Source organism: Archocentrus centrarchus, chromosome 5, assembly GCF_007364275.1.
Source record: "Archocentrus centrarchus isolate MPI-CPG fArcCen1 chromosome 5, fArcCen1, whole genome shotgun sequence".
Classification (NCBI taxonomy): domain Eukaryota; kingdom Metazoa; phylum Chordata; class Actinopteri; order Cichliformes; family Cichlidae; genus Archocentrus; species Archocentrus centrarchus.
In genome coordinates, this window is record NC_044350.1 from 19,670,522 (window position 1) to 19,688,870 (window position 18,349).

At 39.6% G+C, this 18,349-nt stretch overlaps 1 protein-coding gene across 1 annotated transcript in view; it reads right to left on the bottom strand.

The window, feature by feature from the left end:
• bsnb (bassoon (presynaptic cytomatrix protein) b) overlaps positions 1-14,612 on the bottom strand; it is an 81,771-nt gene extending 67,159 nt beyond the window's left edge. The window contains 2 exon segments of the mRNA XM_030729343.1: positions 5,241-5,631; positions 14,434-14,612. Coding sequence (XP_030585203.1) covers positions 5,241-5,631; positions 14,434-14,612 — 570 coding nt within the window.
• Positions 14,613-18,349: the final 3,737 nt, after the last annotated feature.

Genomic DNA, 18,349 nt, shown 5'->3' on the forward strand with positions numbered 1-18,349 from the left:
GGCCGCAATATATGCTTTCCTCATGAGTTTATGGTCTCAATTTCTAGTTTCAAGTGTTATTGAGTTTAACATGCTTCAGAGTGGGCTTTTTTTTCCCTTTTGACAGACATGTCACTAGCCTAAGAGCATGCAGATCAGTCAGATCTGCCCCTCACTCATCATGTCTAGTTTCAAAACCAAGATGGCAAAAATGCTCAGTTTGAAGCTTGACAGTGTGTCTTCACTAACAGCGACATCACGGTGGCAACATCCTCTTTTACATACAGTACAGAGTGTTCACCAGCCAGTTTTTAACACTGTCTGCTGTTTGTTGCTGAACAGGTGGAGTACAGTGGGTTTATCTTTTTTTTTTTTTACTGAAAACATCTGCCTGCTTCATCTGATTAGTGAAGCATTTTGTCTCATCTTGATTGGAAACATTTTATTCTAGAGCTCAAATCGATATTACTGCTTCAGGTTTGGTTGCTAAATCTATCTAGTGCAACCGTAAACTGTGGCCACCCACCTGCTATATTTTAAATGTGGATGAGGAGATAGAGTGCTTCTGTGTGGGAGCATTTGTTAAAACTGCTCTTCAGCTTGTGGGATTGTTGGTAAAATAGAAAAAGAAGAACCTCTAAGGCATTTCCCAAACAAAGACTTCATCATGGAGAAGCACACCAAACTGCATGAAGAAAAGATTTTGTTTTCAAAAGCATCTTAGAATTGTTTTCTGATTTGTTTCTGCATTTTATTGTTGTTTTTTTCAGATGCTGAATTTATGCAGAGATAGTGTCAGTATGAACTCTCTGGCTATTATGGTTAATTTATGATGATGCTTTTTTCTCCCGTTCTGTCTCCTCCTGCTACCGCACAGCTTTTTCAAGCAGCTATCTCTCCCTTCCTCCTTCTTTCAGTGGTGGCTTCTCGGGACCGGGCCACCGTTGCAGACAGAAGGAGGGTAGGGTCTATAAATAGAAATTGGACCAATTATGAAGCAGATGTTCCCCTGTATGGTGGTGGGAGAACACTGTCAGGGGAAAATGTCTTTGGTATTTTCGCTATCTCTCTCTCTCTGCTCCTGTTCTTTGTTATTCTAAGTCTGCCTTTATACTGTCTAATTTTTTTTTTTTTTTTTGCATTGCTAGCTTTCTCATTTTTTCTTTGATCATAATGGTTTTATTCAAAGACATTTTTCATAACACCAAGCAATTTTTTTTTTCATTTCGGGGTTATCTACATCATATCTCATGAACACCCTTGTTCACGTGCATGATTGCTTGCACGTCTGAATTCGTAGCCAGCACGTCTAAATAAAACAGCTTGACTGGCATCCCTGTAACAGATGTGGCCTATGACATCCATTTGTTGCTCACTGTTACCATCTTGAGGTAGTTTAACACAGCTCTGACTTGCATTGCAACAATTATCTTCACCCCTTAAAGAGTGAAGAGAGATTGTTTTCACAAGAAATTCAACTGATAAGGAGGCTTCTTTAAAAAAAAATCCAGGCTGGGCTTACTATCTGAGCGTCTGTGCTCAAAAATTCAAATGCAAAATCATACACAGCTATCAAGACTTTAATCAGCACTGCCATCTCTCTGTAATTTAATGGGAAATCCTCTTCAGTGACAGATTTTGCTCATATTATCCTGAGCTGGGAGACTTCAATCAGTGTCTGTAAACTATTTGCAGACACACATCTCTTACACAGGAAGTGATCCATGACTAATATTGTGTTGTCATCACGAAACTAATCCTGGAACTACAACAAATGAGAAAATCCTTCTGATAATTTATCTCGTAAAACACCAAATGCACAAATGAAATCAAGTTTATGATCTTAGAAAAACCTGATTATTATACAGGACAGACTATTTCTAGTATTTGTCCTAAATTTCCTTTTTCTCACATCTTATATACAAATATTTAACTATTAAGAATCAAGAGAATCCTTGTCTGCTTTGGAGGCCTTTGACACAACCTTGCCATGGCTATCGTTTCTCTGGGCCAGTTTCCCATTACTGTATTCGTAATTCCAGTCATCACCATCTTCTGTGTTATCATCGCCTTGGCTGTCATCAGTTTCCCTGATGAGTGATAAGAGTGTTTTAGATATGCTGCAGTGAGGCTGAAGCCAAATCCATGCTAAGTAGGTTAAGGGGGTAAATCTTCAGGTCTCCAGAGGCTGGACATTTTCCCTCCCTGTTTCTCTCTCTCTGTCAGTCTCTGACAAGCACACCAAGCCTGAGCTGAAAAGCACCCACCTCCGCTGTTCTCTTTACTGCCATGCTCTCCTTCACTCCCTGCCATGATCTATTCTTTACTGTCTGTCTCCACTTTGGTCCACACATTTTTCTTTCTTGTCTTTCCATTTCCCACGGCTTCTTCCAACTTTTACAGTCTCCCCTCTTATGCACCAATGCATGCATGTCCTCAAGCTTCCACACATCCATTGGGCAGTGCTTTTACATGCACACATTTATAGTTGAAAAACTAAACACTATATTCTATATCCTGCTGTTTACTCAGCCTATGGTTGCTCCGATAGCCTGTAGGCCAGCGTAACTGACATTGCATCTTGGCTGCAATTTACAACATGAGTCAGTGAAGTTGATGTGAAACTTTGTGACAGATGACACAGCCACACTTGACTCACAGTTACAGTGAAGCATGGCCTAATTCAAATTAGGCAAGTGATTTATTTTCGGATGAAGGCAATAGGCTTTCTTAGCTACCTGTTAACAGTGATGAGTGTTTAGATGTATATAAACGATTGTGAATGATGGGTAATGTGTTGTGTTCCTTTTGGTGATGATTTTGGTGAGAAACTTTTTTTTTTTTGGAAGAGGCTCTGGGCATGATTAGGATGCACTTGTCAAAAAGGATGGATGTATAATATATAGGGATAATATACTTCACATAAGATACATTAGTTGAATAAACAATAGAGTTTGCTCTAGAGGTAAGGGCCTCTGATTTATTATGGCTAGTAGGGGGGGAGTAATATATTACTATCCACCTTAGAAAAGAAGTGCATATAACCAGGTCTCTAGAGATGAAAGATTATGAGCCCACCAGACGATTAAACACTTCACCTATCAAGAGAAACCATGGCTAGAGCAGAAGTTCACACCTCTCAACCAGCAGGCATCTAATTCACATCTTGACTCCCATTCATTTGGTGCAATTCAGCCCGTGAGTCAGTCACAGCCAACTTGATAACAATAGTCATCAGCAACATTACTCATAAATGTCAACAAGAAATAATATTCAAAAGACAAATTAAATCAAATTGTAGCACCTGAATCACCCACTTTAAAGTAAAAAAAAAAATGCATACACTAATATGATATTGTAAGGGGTGTACACTCAGGAAGAGACTAGCAGTGATGCAGCAGCCATAGACCACAGCAACAACTGGTAAAATAGCTGTTGGTGATGCAAAGTGGACAGGTACTGAGGTAAATTCCTCTCAACTTTGAGCGACTGAAGTGACAGCCTGTGGGAGTAAAGGACAACACTGATGTCCACCACTACAAGGAGTGAATGGATTCATACACTTTATTAGGTACACCTGTTCAACTACTTGTTAAAGCAAGTATCTGATCAGCCAATCGCATGGCAGCAACTCAGCATGTTTAAGCATGTAGACATGATCAAGACAACCTGTCACACAACTGTCTCTAGGGTTTACAGAGAATGGTCTGAAAAAGAGAAAATATCCAGTGAGCGGCAGTTGTCCAGACAAAGAAGCCTTGTGCCAGAGGTCCAAAAGAGAATGGCCAGACTGTTTCAAGCTAAAAAGAAATCAACGGTACCTCAAACAACCACTCATTACAACCAAGGTATGCAGACGAGCATCTCTGAACCTACAACAAGTTGAACCTTGAAGCAGAGGGGTTACAACAGCAGAAGCTGCCACTCGTGTCAGCTAAAAACAAAAAAACTGAAGCTATTAAGAGGGGCTTACCAAAACTAGACAATAAAACATTGGAAAAAACATTACCTGGTGTTATGATTTCTAATTTCTGCTGTAACATTCATATGGTAGGGTCAGAATTTGGTGTAAACGACATGAAACCTTATATCAACGGTTAAACCTAGTGGTGGTGGTGTAATGGTGTGCGGGATATTTTTTGGCACACTTTGGGCCCTTAGTCCCAACTGATCATTGTTTAAACACCATAGCCTACCTTGGTCATGTGTCACAAAGCTCAAATCATCTCAAACTGGGTTTCTTGAACATGACAATGAGTTGACTGTCCTCAAATGGCCACTGGAACCACCACTGTGTGCTGTCAGGGCAAAGCATGTAATAGACACGCTGGTCCACCGTGTGGATATCATGCTTTGCCTGTCCTAGGCATGAAACAGACACACATGCAAGCTGCATGTTTATGTCGCAGTACCAGCAGAGGGCAATAATTTATTTAAAGCCAATACGTTACTACCACATTTTTGTTGGTTAGCAGCCAATTCAACAAAACAACACTACCAAGATTACTTAAGAAAAAGAAAAGACAAGACTATAGGTATAGGGAGGCCGAATGTAAATACATATCAGCCATCTATCTTGTTGGCTATAAATAAAATATGCAACTTGCATGCGTGTCCATTTCATGCCTAGGAAAGGCAAAGCGTGACAAATACACGATTGACCCATGTGTCTGTTACATGCTTTGCCGTGATACTGGGTTGGTGCTGTTATTTCAGTATGGACCAAAAACGCTGAGGAATGTTTCCAGTACTTTACTGAATGGTGCTACAAAGAATTAAGGCAATTCAGAAGGCAAAAGGGGGTCAACAGGTGAGTGTCTACTGGTACTTTAGACATGCAGTACGTGTATCTGAATGATACTGTAGATTTTTAAACACGAAGCTTCACAATATGAGAAATAATCCTACACTAAACAAGGAAAATCTTGTGCTCAGTTTGTCAACATTAAATAGTCACTTCCTTCCTTTTATTCTCTTTAGCTCTGAGGCAGTCTGTAATGCTGTATGCCTGAATTCATACCAAATGTGTTTGTGCAGTCGATTACACGGTTGCATTTTTGTTTTTGTTTCCATGTGAATGCACCATGGCAGATGCTAACTATGTTTGTAACTCACTCACTGTCAGCGACAGCAATGGGGAATTCAGATGTATACCACCTTTACGATGTGCCATGCTGGTTCAGTAAACTACAATAGAACAGGAAGAAAAAAGAGAACAATCCTTCAAAATAAAATTATCCCGGTGAAGCAGCACTGCCTACCTCTGTTAGGTGAGGGTTTGGGTTGAAGCCACACTGGTTGCACACCATGGAGCGGCACTGCGTGCAGGTGTTGAAATTCGGCTTGTCATCCCCAGTGCCCATCAGGTCGGTGGTTTTGCAGACGGGGCACAGTTTGCTGCTGGGCATGGGTGCTATTTGAGGCACAGAGTAAGGGGAGGTGGGGACACTGCCTCGGTCTGGGGACACAGAAGGGGACCTCCCAGTTCTGCTACTACCCACGTCCACCTGCAGACTCTTTCTGGCCACATGGCCCTGGCCCTGCTCTCCATGAGGTGCAGCATGCTGTGGGGTGTCATGGGAAGCCAACCTGTCACCTGTCCCATGCCCGATCTGCACTCCTGCTTTAGGTCCTGGGTCTGATGGAGGTGGCCTGACAGAGGGATGAAAAAGAACACAGAACAAGGTGGACACTTTGCAAGGTCAAGAATGATTTTTACACACTCTACATACATTTTACACTTTTATATATATATATATATATATATATATATATATATATATATATATATATATATATATATTCTTAAAATATTTTTCTTTCTCAGATTCTTTTGCTGAGTTGCTGTATGACACAGCCTTGATCACTATGTCACACTGCAGTGAAGCACACATATTCACTGTGTCTGTGACTAATAAAATCCTTAAGTCCAGTTTGCACTCTTATTCCTATAAGCACACATTCACAGACACCCAGTCAATGGTATTTTTTACTCATGAATGCAAGGCCATCTACTGCATAAGTAAGAGCATTTAAATAAAAACTCATCGCATTCTGTGTTGGAAATAACAATAATGGGTTACAAGCCAGTTTTTTTTCCCTTTTGTCATCATGCAGCAACTTTCCCTGCAAAAACATAACCACAGAAGCCTTTTGGGGTGATTGCGGGAAAGTCATGGGACTGAAAGAAGAATGCCAAGTATCAATGATTAAGGGAAACATGGTGTTAGTGATTCTGGGTATACCCAGGGTAATTCTGGGTATAGACTTAGGAAAACATAGGAATCAGTGAATTCAAAAGCTTTGTTTGTCATTAAAACTAATTTATTGTTCTAACATATCATATTTTACCCTTTATATTTAGAAGAAAATAGTATATACTTTAAATGCACTGCATTTAATGTCTTCTTAAGTAGGCTTTTATAGCGGTAATATCTACTGAATACAAATAAGTAGTGATGCTTCTTCATAAGTGGTGCATTTTGGAGTCCTTCACGTCTGAGATGCATTAGGCGCACATATCATTAAAAGATTTTATTGTGGTTCATGATGTGATAGCATACTACTCAAAACACTGGCAAAGAGTAAATCAAATGCTGACTATTTGACAGTGCCTCTATCAGTTTCTGTAAAGTGCTCTACTTTAAAGCTGGTCTGTTTTCGCCTCGGCAACTGTTTGGGCAGAGCAAAGGTGGTATATCAGGACTGTAAACTTTGGGTTTTCTTGCACATCCTGGCCTTGAGGCACTGATGCCAACAGTTAAATAGGAGCGGAGGATTTCCTCTGTCATAACAACTTAGACCTTGTTTTGTCATGCCCATCATCTTCAAAGACAGTCTAAGCAGCAGCCCTGGATCCACAGTGAGGGAAGTGTGGCGATAATGGGAAGAATAAAGGAATTAAAATAGAGCATGTTAGCAATTGTGACTCACTGCCAAAGACTTGAGCTGCTACAAAACTCTAACCTTGTTCAACTCTCTACAGGAGCTCTGTGTTTACCGCAGTGAGCCCATTGGGAAAAATCTTTACTTTTCATCGCTTGACTGTGAACTTGAAATTCACACAGTTGCCGACAGTCTATGGCAGACCATCACTTTCGCTCCTTCTGAGGCTAAACTCAGTCCTTCTCAGGCATGTGATATGTAACATTGCTGGTTTCATTAATCTTTTAAAATGAAGGCATTCTGTCATTCAGATAGATCAGTTTTATCTTAATAATCCTCAGGGAACACTGACAGAACAGTTAACAGTATTGCCAATGTTATGTAGTATGGGCAAGATCTGACACTAAGTAACATATAATAAATGAGTTTAGAGTTTTCTTTGATTAACAGCTGTAATCTGACCGTTGTTTTGATAATTAGAAAAGCAGCATGCTATATGTACATCCATACACACTTTAATAACTTAACTGATCAGCCAGTTACTAGACTGCAGCTTATAAACTACAGCTCACCTGCCTGTAGTGAAGCGCATACTGTAATTTGCAGTGAGATCCTGATTGATCCTGCCTCAATGTCAGGGATAATCTAACATAACTAATTAATGAAGTACTGCTGTTGTGCTGTGTGAATAAATGCATGCAACTCTCTCTCACTCTGAATAAACACAGTTACAGTCTTGTGTGTACCTATCCAATAATGGATGTGATGCCATGCATTCAGACTTGCGCTGTGTTGAAAAGGATACTTAATGTTATCAGGTGTGACCTGGCATGACCATCGCTGCTGCTGCTTTTAGTGACGAGGGTGCACATTCAGACACGAAGCCGTTAGATAAACGGAAAGTGGTGCACATCTGAAAGGGGCTCCAAAATTTTTCAGATATTGCTAATGCATCCCACCGTTGATACACTGTGTAGTCTACATGTGAGTCTATGTAAAGGTAATTTTCACATAATAATTGCCACCTAAAATGCCGAGGCACTAAGTGGAGTCTTTTGTGATTTTTGAAAAGCCTTAGGCATCATGGTTTAATGAGAGTCAAAAACATAGTTTAAACTTAAGGACACTTTTTCAAAAGATTTTTTAGATGTCCTCATATATCAATACGTGGTAATCCACTGAGAGCAACTTGTATCTTTGTGGCTAAAGCAATACACATTGCTCCACAAAGTGGACAGTAAAGCATTTGTGTGTTGCCAGTCTTTCGTGATGGGGAGCTCCATGTGAAACTTCAAATCATGTATGAACAGAAAGCTGGTTAGATTGTCTATACAGTCTTAATCACGCATGTGACAGTATTTGATTGTTACTGATAAAAAAAAAAACACTAATTAAAAATTGCAATGCAAGACAGTATGAATCTCAGAGGAACTGTTCAATATTCCAGGAAATACTATTCCCTGGATTGCCAAGAGTTAGATGAAAAATTTATACCACTCTCATATCAGAACAGTAATATAAGGGAACTTCAAGCAGCCACTTAGCATAGCTTAATAAAAATTTGGGTACAGGGAGAAACATTTAGTGTACCTCTATTGTAATGGAAAAAATCTTATTCCTGTCTAATGTTACTGGGGAGTTCCTAACAACCACACAGTGACAACATATAGGTAGGTTTTGCAGACACATGACCACCAACCATGTGACATTAACTTGTTCACCATTTATGATGTGTGACAATAATGGTGACAGTGTAAGATCAAGTGAGTAAGGCCACATTCATACAGGCCTAGAAACCGGACCCTGACCATCATGAGGGAAAAATCTGTTTTCCCCGACCAGCTAGGAGTGGTTGCTGGAGTTTTACAGCAGTTCCAGGGTAAATGATTGCTAAAGCCCCAGTCACACAGGCCTAAGACCAGTCAGTGATCCCATGACAATCACCTTTTACTAGGGACTATTGTGTATTCCCCAACTGCTTGGCAAAATCCTCCTTGTGACAGCCAGAAATCTCCAGGAACCACTGCCAACCAGTCAGGGGACACACATTTTGTCCTTGCAACCGGTGGTTGTATCACATCCAATATGGCAGACAACTCTTGAGCACTGTGTGCTATCACATGAAAAACCTCAGTTTGTACTAAAAAAAAAATTAGATACAATGTATTCTGAGCCTCCCTTTCTTATGTTACCTTCAGACAGAACCAAGTTAGCTGTTTTCAATATTTTTCCTATCTTCATGCTAAGCTAAGCTAGCTGGCTCTTTGTAGTTCCCCAATATTTATTAAACAAAGTGTGATTTATTTATTTTTTATTTATTTTATCTGTTGCATATCCTTCAGTTGCTTGCTAAAACACATCCAGACATGATTGGCAATGTAAGACAGGAAAGGTGAGCCACAAGTAGCCATGGTAATCCTGTCAATGCTTTCATTAGCATAAGAAGCGTATCCACCCAGTGGCAGTGATGTTTGCACAGTGATGGATATAGACAAAGTAATTCAGCATAATCCACTATTAAATATCCAGTATAAGAGCCACAGCTGCTTGCAGGCCTAAGAGCTTTTTGATCAAAATCTAATGCTCAAGTACATTTTCAATTTAAATACAGAATAACATGAGTTCCCTTAAACATCAAATCAGAGCTTATTTGTGAAATAATTTAGTAGCAAAGTCTTCTATTTTTGTGTACATTTACATCTGTCCTCAAGCAGAGTTGTGTGCAGACCACCTTTTAACTAACAGTATTCATTCCCCTTTTAGAAATCAAATTACTGACCTATCCAATGTACCAACCCATTACATTGCTTTGAAAGGGTTTATTGAACAGTAAAAACCATTGCAACTAAACAATAAACAGTAGGCATTCACTTATAATTATTTTTATCAGATGAATTTAAGTGACCTCACCCTAACATCTGGTGTCCCAATTAAACCTGTTGGTAGAGGGAAAGTTATCTGAGTGATATGTACTTAATTTCAGCTGAATAAAGTTACAGAGTCTTTACAGTGGAGATGCTTTCAGGTTTCAGGAAACTAAACTGTAGCTGAGGCTTCTGAATAAAAAAACATCTTGTTCCTCCTATTTAGCAGTAGTTAAAGGTCAAAGTAAAAAGGGAGGGTATGAATGGGACTTGTACATGATTAATGGAATTATTTGATGTGAATGTCTAAATTCATGCTCAAGGTATCACATAAAGTGTAACTCCACCATTAAGTATCTGCTCTTCAAAAAGCATCAACAACTACCACACTTGTTTTTCAATCAGCGCTGGGAACACCACATCAAAAAAAAAAAAAAAAGTAACAAGGTTATGTTTATTTCCCAGAAGGAAACACTTACAGCTTCATAATTATCTAGCAGGGCAGATTTAATTTTGTCATGCAGTGGCTGCTGGACATTAGACAAGCGCACTTCTGTGCTTAAGTGAATCACTGAAAAAGAAATGAGATGTATATGTATATATATGTATAAGAGGAACAAAGGACTGACACACATTTCAGTCATTTCTGTCTAAAATTGTTTAAAAAAAAATAAAGTGATTATTAGTTATTGCCATTAAATACCAGAAAAGATGTCAGACACACAATTAATGACATTAATTTTTACAATTAGCCAAATCTGCAACAAAGGTTGTGACAAAGTGCGTTAAATTAATTATTACAGTGTCTCCGACAGAGTTGGGTAGCTTTGTTAGAGTGCACAGCACTTCTTGTTTCCATTATTTACACCATTTTTCATACTTTAACATCAGACAAGCTTGGCTGCCCTAAAAAAATTATGAGCAGCCAAGTCATAGATGAAGTGAAAGCCTACTCTCGAGCCAATATATTCCCAATCATGCTGGACAAATGTAAAAGTAGTAGCTGCAGTGATGAAACTTTGAACTTTGCCCTGCAATGCCTCGTATCATAAATGTGAAACATGGCTCAGTACATTAAAGAGTCTTTCCAAAAAGATCATGCAAACATTCCTTCAAAAGCAACCTCAAAGATAGCACGCAAGCTGTGAGCTACAGCTGTATTATGTTTTGTGGTGATTGTTACTCTGATGGCATAATGCATCCAGTGTGTGACTAAACCAGACAGCGTCTGTGCTGCCAGAAGATCCAATGTGGCATTCAAGTTCAGTTTCATCTACAGAGTAGCCTCGGCATCTTTAAAATGAACCATCTGAATCTGAAAGCACAAAGTGTAGGGGATTGTACTTGTCTTGAATATGTGGTTTTAGTCAGCTTCACCAGTATAAGATAAAAAATACTAATAATTTCAAGACATCAATTTGCAGCAATTTGCCACTGATGTCTATGAATGTAAAAACCACAAAAGAGTAAAAATGTGTTCTATAAAAGGTTACACAGAATTCCCAAGAATGCACGCCTTACATGCTGCCAATCAACCAAAGGTAGACAATAGAGCTGTGCAAAGTAATTGCATTTTAATTTCAATTACAACTGCAAGAAGTCATAAATATCAAAGGATTGTGATAAAACTTTTTATCCTTTTTCTTTACCTTTTTCTCCATAAAAACTTAAATTCTCTTTCCATCAGGCTTAATTCAGCTCACATTTGTTTAGTTAGTTTATTTGTTTAAATTATAATTAAAGGAAATTCATTTAATTAATAAGACAAGTTTGTTCTCTTTTGAAAGTTTGATAAATCCATTATTTTTTACATCTGTAAGTAATCATATTGAATAATCGTGATCTCATTATCAACAAAAGCTGTGATTATGATTTTTGCCATAAAGGAGCAGCCCTAGTAGACATCTATTTTCTGTTCATAAAAATGTCATTAGAACTGGTTCCAGTTGAGAAATAATTAAATCTTTTGCCTCCCAGCTTATCAATTCCTTTAACAATGCTGGCTTGTTTTTCTGACAGTTGTGCATTGACTAACAATGATGTCAAACTCATGGTGGGCCTTTTTTCTACTCTGTTACTATAATGTGTTCTGCCACAGAGATAATAGAACAATTGTGTTGATGCTGAAAACCTATGTAAGCCTACTTATTTTCCACAAAGAAACCAATCAGGACTCAATAAGCAAATAGATGAAGACTCTAACCTATTAGCAGAATCGATAATGATATTGATATTAATGATAACCTGTAAATGTCCCCTCCCCTGTTCATAAACAATACAAACTGCTTTGAATTTGGAGTATGCAGACTATATAGTATGTCGTGGTTTCACTGCTGAAGGCTTATATGAGGGCATAGTGTTTTAAAACTAAGCCTTTGAATTTGAGTGTATCCATTACTTTTGATCGGTTTTATGCACTGTACTTGTGTCTGGGTTCGTGAAGTACCAGTGGCAATACTCAAAACCACATTTAATATCAATATCAGCTCTCCACCAGTTGAGTTGTTAGACTGAAAATGAGGAGATGCCATAGCAGCAACACACTGAGCTCATCACTGTAAACAGGAAATATTTGGAGCTTGTGTCAGACTGCCTTTCAGTTATGGTCAATAAGTCAGGATGACTGTGCACTTAGTCAAAGCTGTTATGATAAGCAAAGAAAACTATTGTGGTGCTTCATGAAGCAGAAGGGTGGGGTGTCTCCCATAGCTTTATGGACTCATACAGGGACCCGGATATAGTTCTTTGACTGCAATAAATAAAATGTAATATGGGCTGAATTAGTCCAAAAAAAAAGTCCCATATAGAACTTTATTAATAAAGATATACTTTACTTGAATAATATATAAAGCATATTATATCCTTATTCATATTAATAGGCAAACTCATAAAATGATGCAACTCATTTTAATTCAGATGAAAGTCTCCTATCTACAGTCTCAACCCAGCCGTTGTCTCATTATTTCTTAAACGCTCACAAGGTCTTTGTAAAGGAATATGTTATGGCAAGATTCAGACTGAATGTGCAGCCACAATCTAAAGAAGACTGTTTAAATTACCACATGATATACTCTCTGTCTCTCTCCCTGCCGATTTCTTACAATGCCTCCCTCTGTCTCTTAGTACACTCAGTCTCTCAGCACTAGCCATCACTTTATGAGATACCTTAGGGTGGATACCAGCGAGAAATCAAGATATAAAAGAATCATGAGGTTACAAGGGAGCTATGAGGATTTAAACCTGTTCCAAAGTGAATAGAAGGGATGAACAGTGAATGCTTTGCCGAACAGAAACATGAATGGGGCTGGACATTATTAAAAGCATATGGTATCCTTTTGCAGAACACACATAGAGTCCATTAAAACTCATTGTGGAATAAAAGAACTTAAGCAGTAGTGCAATGACATAAAAAAAACAAAACAAAACAAAAAAAAACAAGAGAATCTCAAACCAAATGTCTGTTGCATGAAGAGAACAGCCTGCAAATTTGAATATCAGGCTAAAATGCAAGGAATGGGACTGTAAGCAGGTGTGGCAAATCTGAGACACAGCTGTGTCTGTGCATGTGCGTATTCAGGTCTACAACTGTTGAACTGTATAATTAAGGCAACATCAGATCTTGTTGGAAAGGCAATCCCTCCCACACACCCACACAGAAAACACAGACGTGCAAACTGCTACATGTGATCACACTAATGATTTGTGCTGGCTTTTGGGAAAATGCTAATATTTTAGTAGCCCACATTGATGTTAGTATAAGCCAGCAATGGGGGGTGGGGTCATGTACTATATGTTCCTGTTAATCTGAAGGTGATGCTGTCACATTAAGGCCACCATAACGCCATAACGTGTTTGAGCTGAGTGTCTGGATTTCTTGTGGTGAGATGCAACGCCACTCTTGAGGAGAGGAAATTACTGTTTTTCTGTGCAGTGCACAGGAAAGTGGAAAAACAATTTTCACTGGATGCATATTGATTTGAGACTGAGACTAAGATCTGTTAACCAGAACAGCTGTGGGATATGCTTTTTAGGGACTGTTCTCACAATGACGTTGGCGATATCTTTGTAGCTTTGTCATCCTACAGACGTCTCCTTGCAAGGTGGAAGGTGATTTCACATGACTCTCTATTTACTAGTACTGCTGTCGAGGCATGATCGGGAAATCAACATGTAATGGAAGCGAATGAGCCCTTCAACTTGAGATCCGGTGCACTTTGAATCATTTACATTTATTATTTATTTATCACCTGAAGCTACGGGGGCATTAATATTTGTGAGATCAGTCTTCATATTTACTTGGCACTGCCTCACTATGTCGCTCTTTCATTCATGATACTTACTGATGCCTCGGGACAGATACCGTGAAAACGGGCGTAGAAATTCCTCCTTGAGACGTCTGAGAGCTATATTTACGTTTTATTGATTCCACATCGAAAGCGTTGCATATTAATTTTGACTAACAGGGTGTTGTTGCCAAAAAAAAAAAGTATAAATGGACCTGAAAGGGGGTGGTGAATTGTGTTGACAATGATATTGAAATAAATAATTTAGCGCCCATTCAAGTCTATCTACACGCAGTCGGTTGATCCTATATCTACGCTGCACATCGTAGGCTACTAATGTACGCTACACACCACGCTGCCATGTAGCCTCCCTGATTTCTCTCCACACTTTGGCGGACAAGTGTCCTAGCTATCGCTGCTACCTGTTAATCCCCGGCCCGGGTCCAGCCCCACTTCCTCCGGCTGGCGCTCCATTGCTGGGCTTGATGAGCTGTCCAGAGTCCGGTGGTGCTGAAATGGAAGCCGGAGCCCCTGCTGCAGGGACGGCGGGGCCGGGCTGTCCCGCCTGTCCCTCCCCTTCCATACTGGCCTCGTTCCCCATCGCCTCGGGATAGGTCTCGACGGAGAGAAACGATGTTGTAGATGGTTCTACAGCTGTGGTAAAAACTCAGATGAAACTCAGCGCTGCTCCCCTTCCGCCATCATCACCTACAATTCAGCATCCCGCACGGAGCACGCGCGCTGACGGTAAGGATGCGGGAGCGCGCTGACGCAATGGGTGGTGACTTGTGTGGTGAGTACGTGCGCGTGCACGGTGGTCACTTATCTCAAGCTTCAAGTCACCACAACGCAAATACCCCTGGCCCTAGACCTCTAGGGCGCATGACTGGAGACCAGTGAAGCATCCCTGATTCAGTGCACGTCGCTTCCTTTATAGACCATTTGTTTTGTAACCTAAATGATGGAGACACCAAACAAAACGAACTGTTTATTTGAAATGCCTGACTACATTGTGCAATTTTGCTTCTGTGAGAAGAGAAAATGAAATAAAACTAAAACTGGCCAAAAGACTTCCAGTATAGGGTCAAAGCAGTTTCCTGCCAATAGTGTGACTAGAAATAATTTCATAATGTTATATTTGTAATGTTAACCTCCTTGGAAGGTATATAATATATATCCTATTCATGTAATCCATCTTATTTTATTCAGCAAACAAATAAAATGAAGTAGAATAAACAAATGATGCTTGAAATCAAATGAAACACAGTTAAACCTCTAAAAATAGTTGAACAGATCTTCAGGAAGTCCATAGTGGGCCACAAGTGATTTGGTTATACTTGTAATTTAATTACATTTCTCTAGAGCTAAAGCAATTATTGTCATCCAGCAGACAATTAATCACCAAGCATTTCGGGCTAATCTTTCAAGTCATTTAAGCAAAAAGGACAACTGTTCCCTGGGGTTTCTTGCATGTAAACTTGTTTGTTATCTTACTCTTCTGTGATGTTTGAAATTAGGGTTTGTCAGATATAATAAGCAAGGTGAAAATAAAAAAGATAATGAAAATAACTCCTTGTTGCACCCAGAGGAGTAGAACTGGGCCACAGCCCACCTCCAACTCTTTGTTAAAAGATAATAGTGTAATACCACCCCTAGCAAAGAATGATGTCACATGCCCTCTGTGCACATTGTGCTGCAATCAAAGCATTCCTGTTTTGCACTATGGTAGTGGTACAGTCACTCATGCATGTTAGTGTACCTCCATCTGAAACTGGTGGCCTTCCTTGCATTTAGAGAAAGACAAGAGGGGAGGCAAAAGGAAGAGGGGAGATTGCAGAGTGCAGCCCAGTCCAACAAGTGTTCTGTATTATAGATAATGTGTTGTGTGTTTATATGCTCTACTTTCACTTAAGCTCAATGTGAGAGTTTTTTCCACTGTCTTACTGCTTTCTGTTTGTTGTCATTGGGCCTTTATGGTGCTTCAGGTAATTCAAGTAAAAGGGGGTGGCTGTGGCTCAGGAGGAAGAGCAGGTCATCTACTAATCAGATAGTTGGTGGTTTGATCCCTGGTTGCATGCCAAAGTATCCTTGGGCAAGATACTGGACTCTGAATTGCTCCCCATGTGTTTATCGCAGTGTGAATGAACCAGTCCATTTATCAAATGTAAAATTGTGCTTCATCTAAGATTAAAAAAATGCAAGAATAAACTTTAAAAAAGAGAATCGCAGTAGTATCTGCAGACTTCTCCATCAACTCCCCACGCTGCCATCTGCAGAAGTTCTCTGACGACTCTGCCATAGTTGGCCTCATCACAGGTGAGGATGACTCAGAGTACAGACAGTGGACTCAGGACTTTGTGGACTGGTGCCAGCGGAACCACCTCCTGATCAACGCCGCTAAAACCAAGGAGCTGGTGGTGGATTTCCGCAGGCGCAGACCCACCACACGGACACCGGTGAACATCCAGGGAGTGGACATTGAGATAGTGGACTCTTATAAGTACCTGGGTGTTCACCTAAACAATAAACTGGACTGGACTCATAACACTGATGCGCTCTACAGGAAGGGTCAGAGCAGACTCTACCTGCTGAGAAGGCTGAGGTCTTTTGGAGTGCAGGGGACACTCCTGAAGACCTTCTATGACTCTGTGGTGGCATCAGCCATCTTCTATGCAGCAGTATGTTGGAGCAGCAGCTTGTCTACAGCTGAGAGGAAGAGGATAGACAAGCTCATCAGGAAAGCCAGCTCTGTCCTAGGATGTCCTCTCGACTCAGTGCAGGTGGTGGGAGACAGAAGGATTCTGACCAAAATAACATCACTGATGGACAAAGTCTCCCACCCCATGCATGAAACTGTTGCTGAGCTGGAGAGCTCCTTCAGTGACAGACTGCTGCATCCTAAATGCACAAAGGAGCGTTACCGCAGATCCTTCCTCCCAGCAGCTGTAAGACTTTATAACCATCACTGCTCCCAACAAAAACCACAATAGCCTACACAATGTAGGATAATATATAATATACTGTAAATAGTCCGGCCTGTTAAGGTTCAACACACAGGCACATCATGTACATTGTATATAGTGTTATTATTAGTAGTATTAAGGTTAATCTTGTTTGTTGATTTTATATATATTCTTTTCTTAATAGTGTGAATTATTATATCTTTATTTATATTTATAATAACTGCGGCTGCTGTTACACCCAAATTTCCCCTCTGTGGGACAATAAAGGCTGTTTTTATCTTTATCTTTATCTTATCTTTATCTGGTTATTTGAACAGATCCTTAGATGTGAATGGGGAAAAAAAAAAAAAAACATTTCTACTTCCTCTTACAAATCCCAGTGTCACAATCTGTTTGAACTTAGTGTTTTTAGTTACTTAAAATTTAAATCTAACAGTAAATATGACAATGGCAACACAAGGAAATGGAATAATATAATGTCTGTCATGTTTTGTATTTACTGTGAAGAAGCTGGTTGCAGTTTTAAGTCTATGTCTCTTTCCCAAATCAGCAGTGACATAACACACCACAGCATGGATTTACTCAACTCAAACATCTGCTGCACTCGAAATGTGTAGCTGAGGGGCTTTGTTGTTTTTTTTTAAACCCACTCCCACATAGGTTACTGTGTGTGTGCTTCACTGCTCTGCCACAAAGCCAGTGTTTGTTACAAACAGGCTTAAACATGTCCTAAGGTAAAACCAAACAGCAACTGAAAAATAAAATAAAATAAACTGCCAAAATACCTGTCATGTTAAGACTGATGCTTTTTTCTCATGAGGGTAATTTATGTTTTGTAGATCAAAGACTACACACTGACTAGGATGATGTAAAAATGAACGTACATCATTTGGTACAGGGGGGTAATGAAAATGTAGCTATTTAGTATTTTCCTGCCAATGAAATGCAACAAAACCTGTGGAACAACACTGAGATTGTTCTAAGAGATAATACTGATGCAACAAGGCTAATATTAAATATTTATGTGAATAGAAATTTACATCACAGCCACTGTGCCACAACGTGGTCTGACTGCAGCAAATCCAAAGTTTTATTCTGAATAGCTCTACTTAAAGCTTATTCTAGGACAATGGTTCCCACACTGTGGGGAGATAGCCTCTGTAGGTGGAGTGTGGATGACCACATGAAAAATCATGCTATTGTGCTGACCTTTATTTCACTGCAATTCAACTTGGATTATTTTCATTCTTTTCTATATTTGAAAAAATGTGTGGGCCTTGAGCCATTTTTCTGCTTTTGAAGTGGGGCATGCCACAAAAGGTATGAGAGCTACTGGTCCATAGACAGATCTGCAGGGTCCCACTCATCTCAGAAT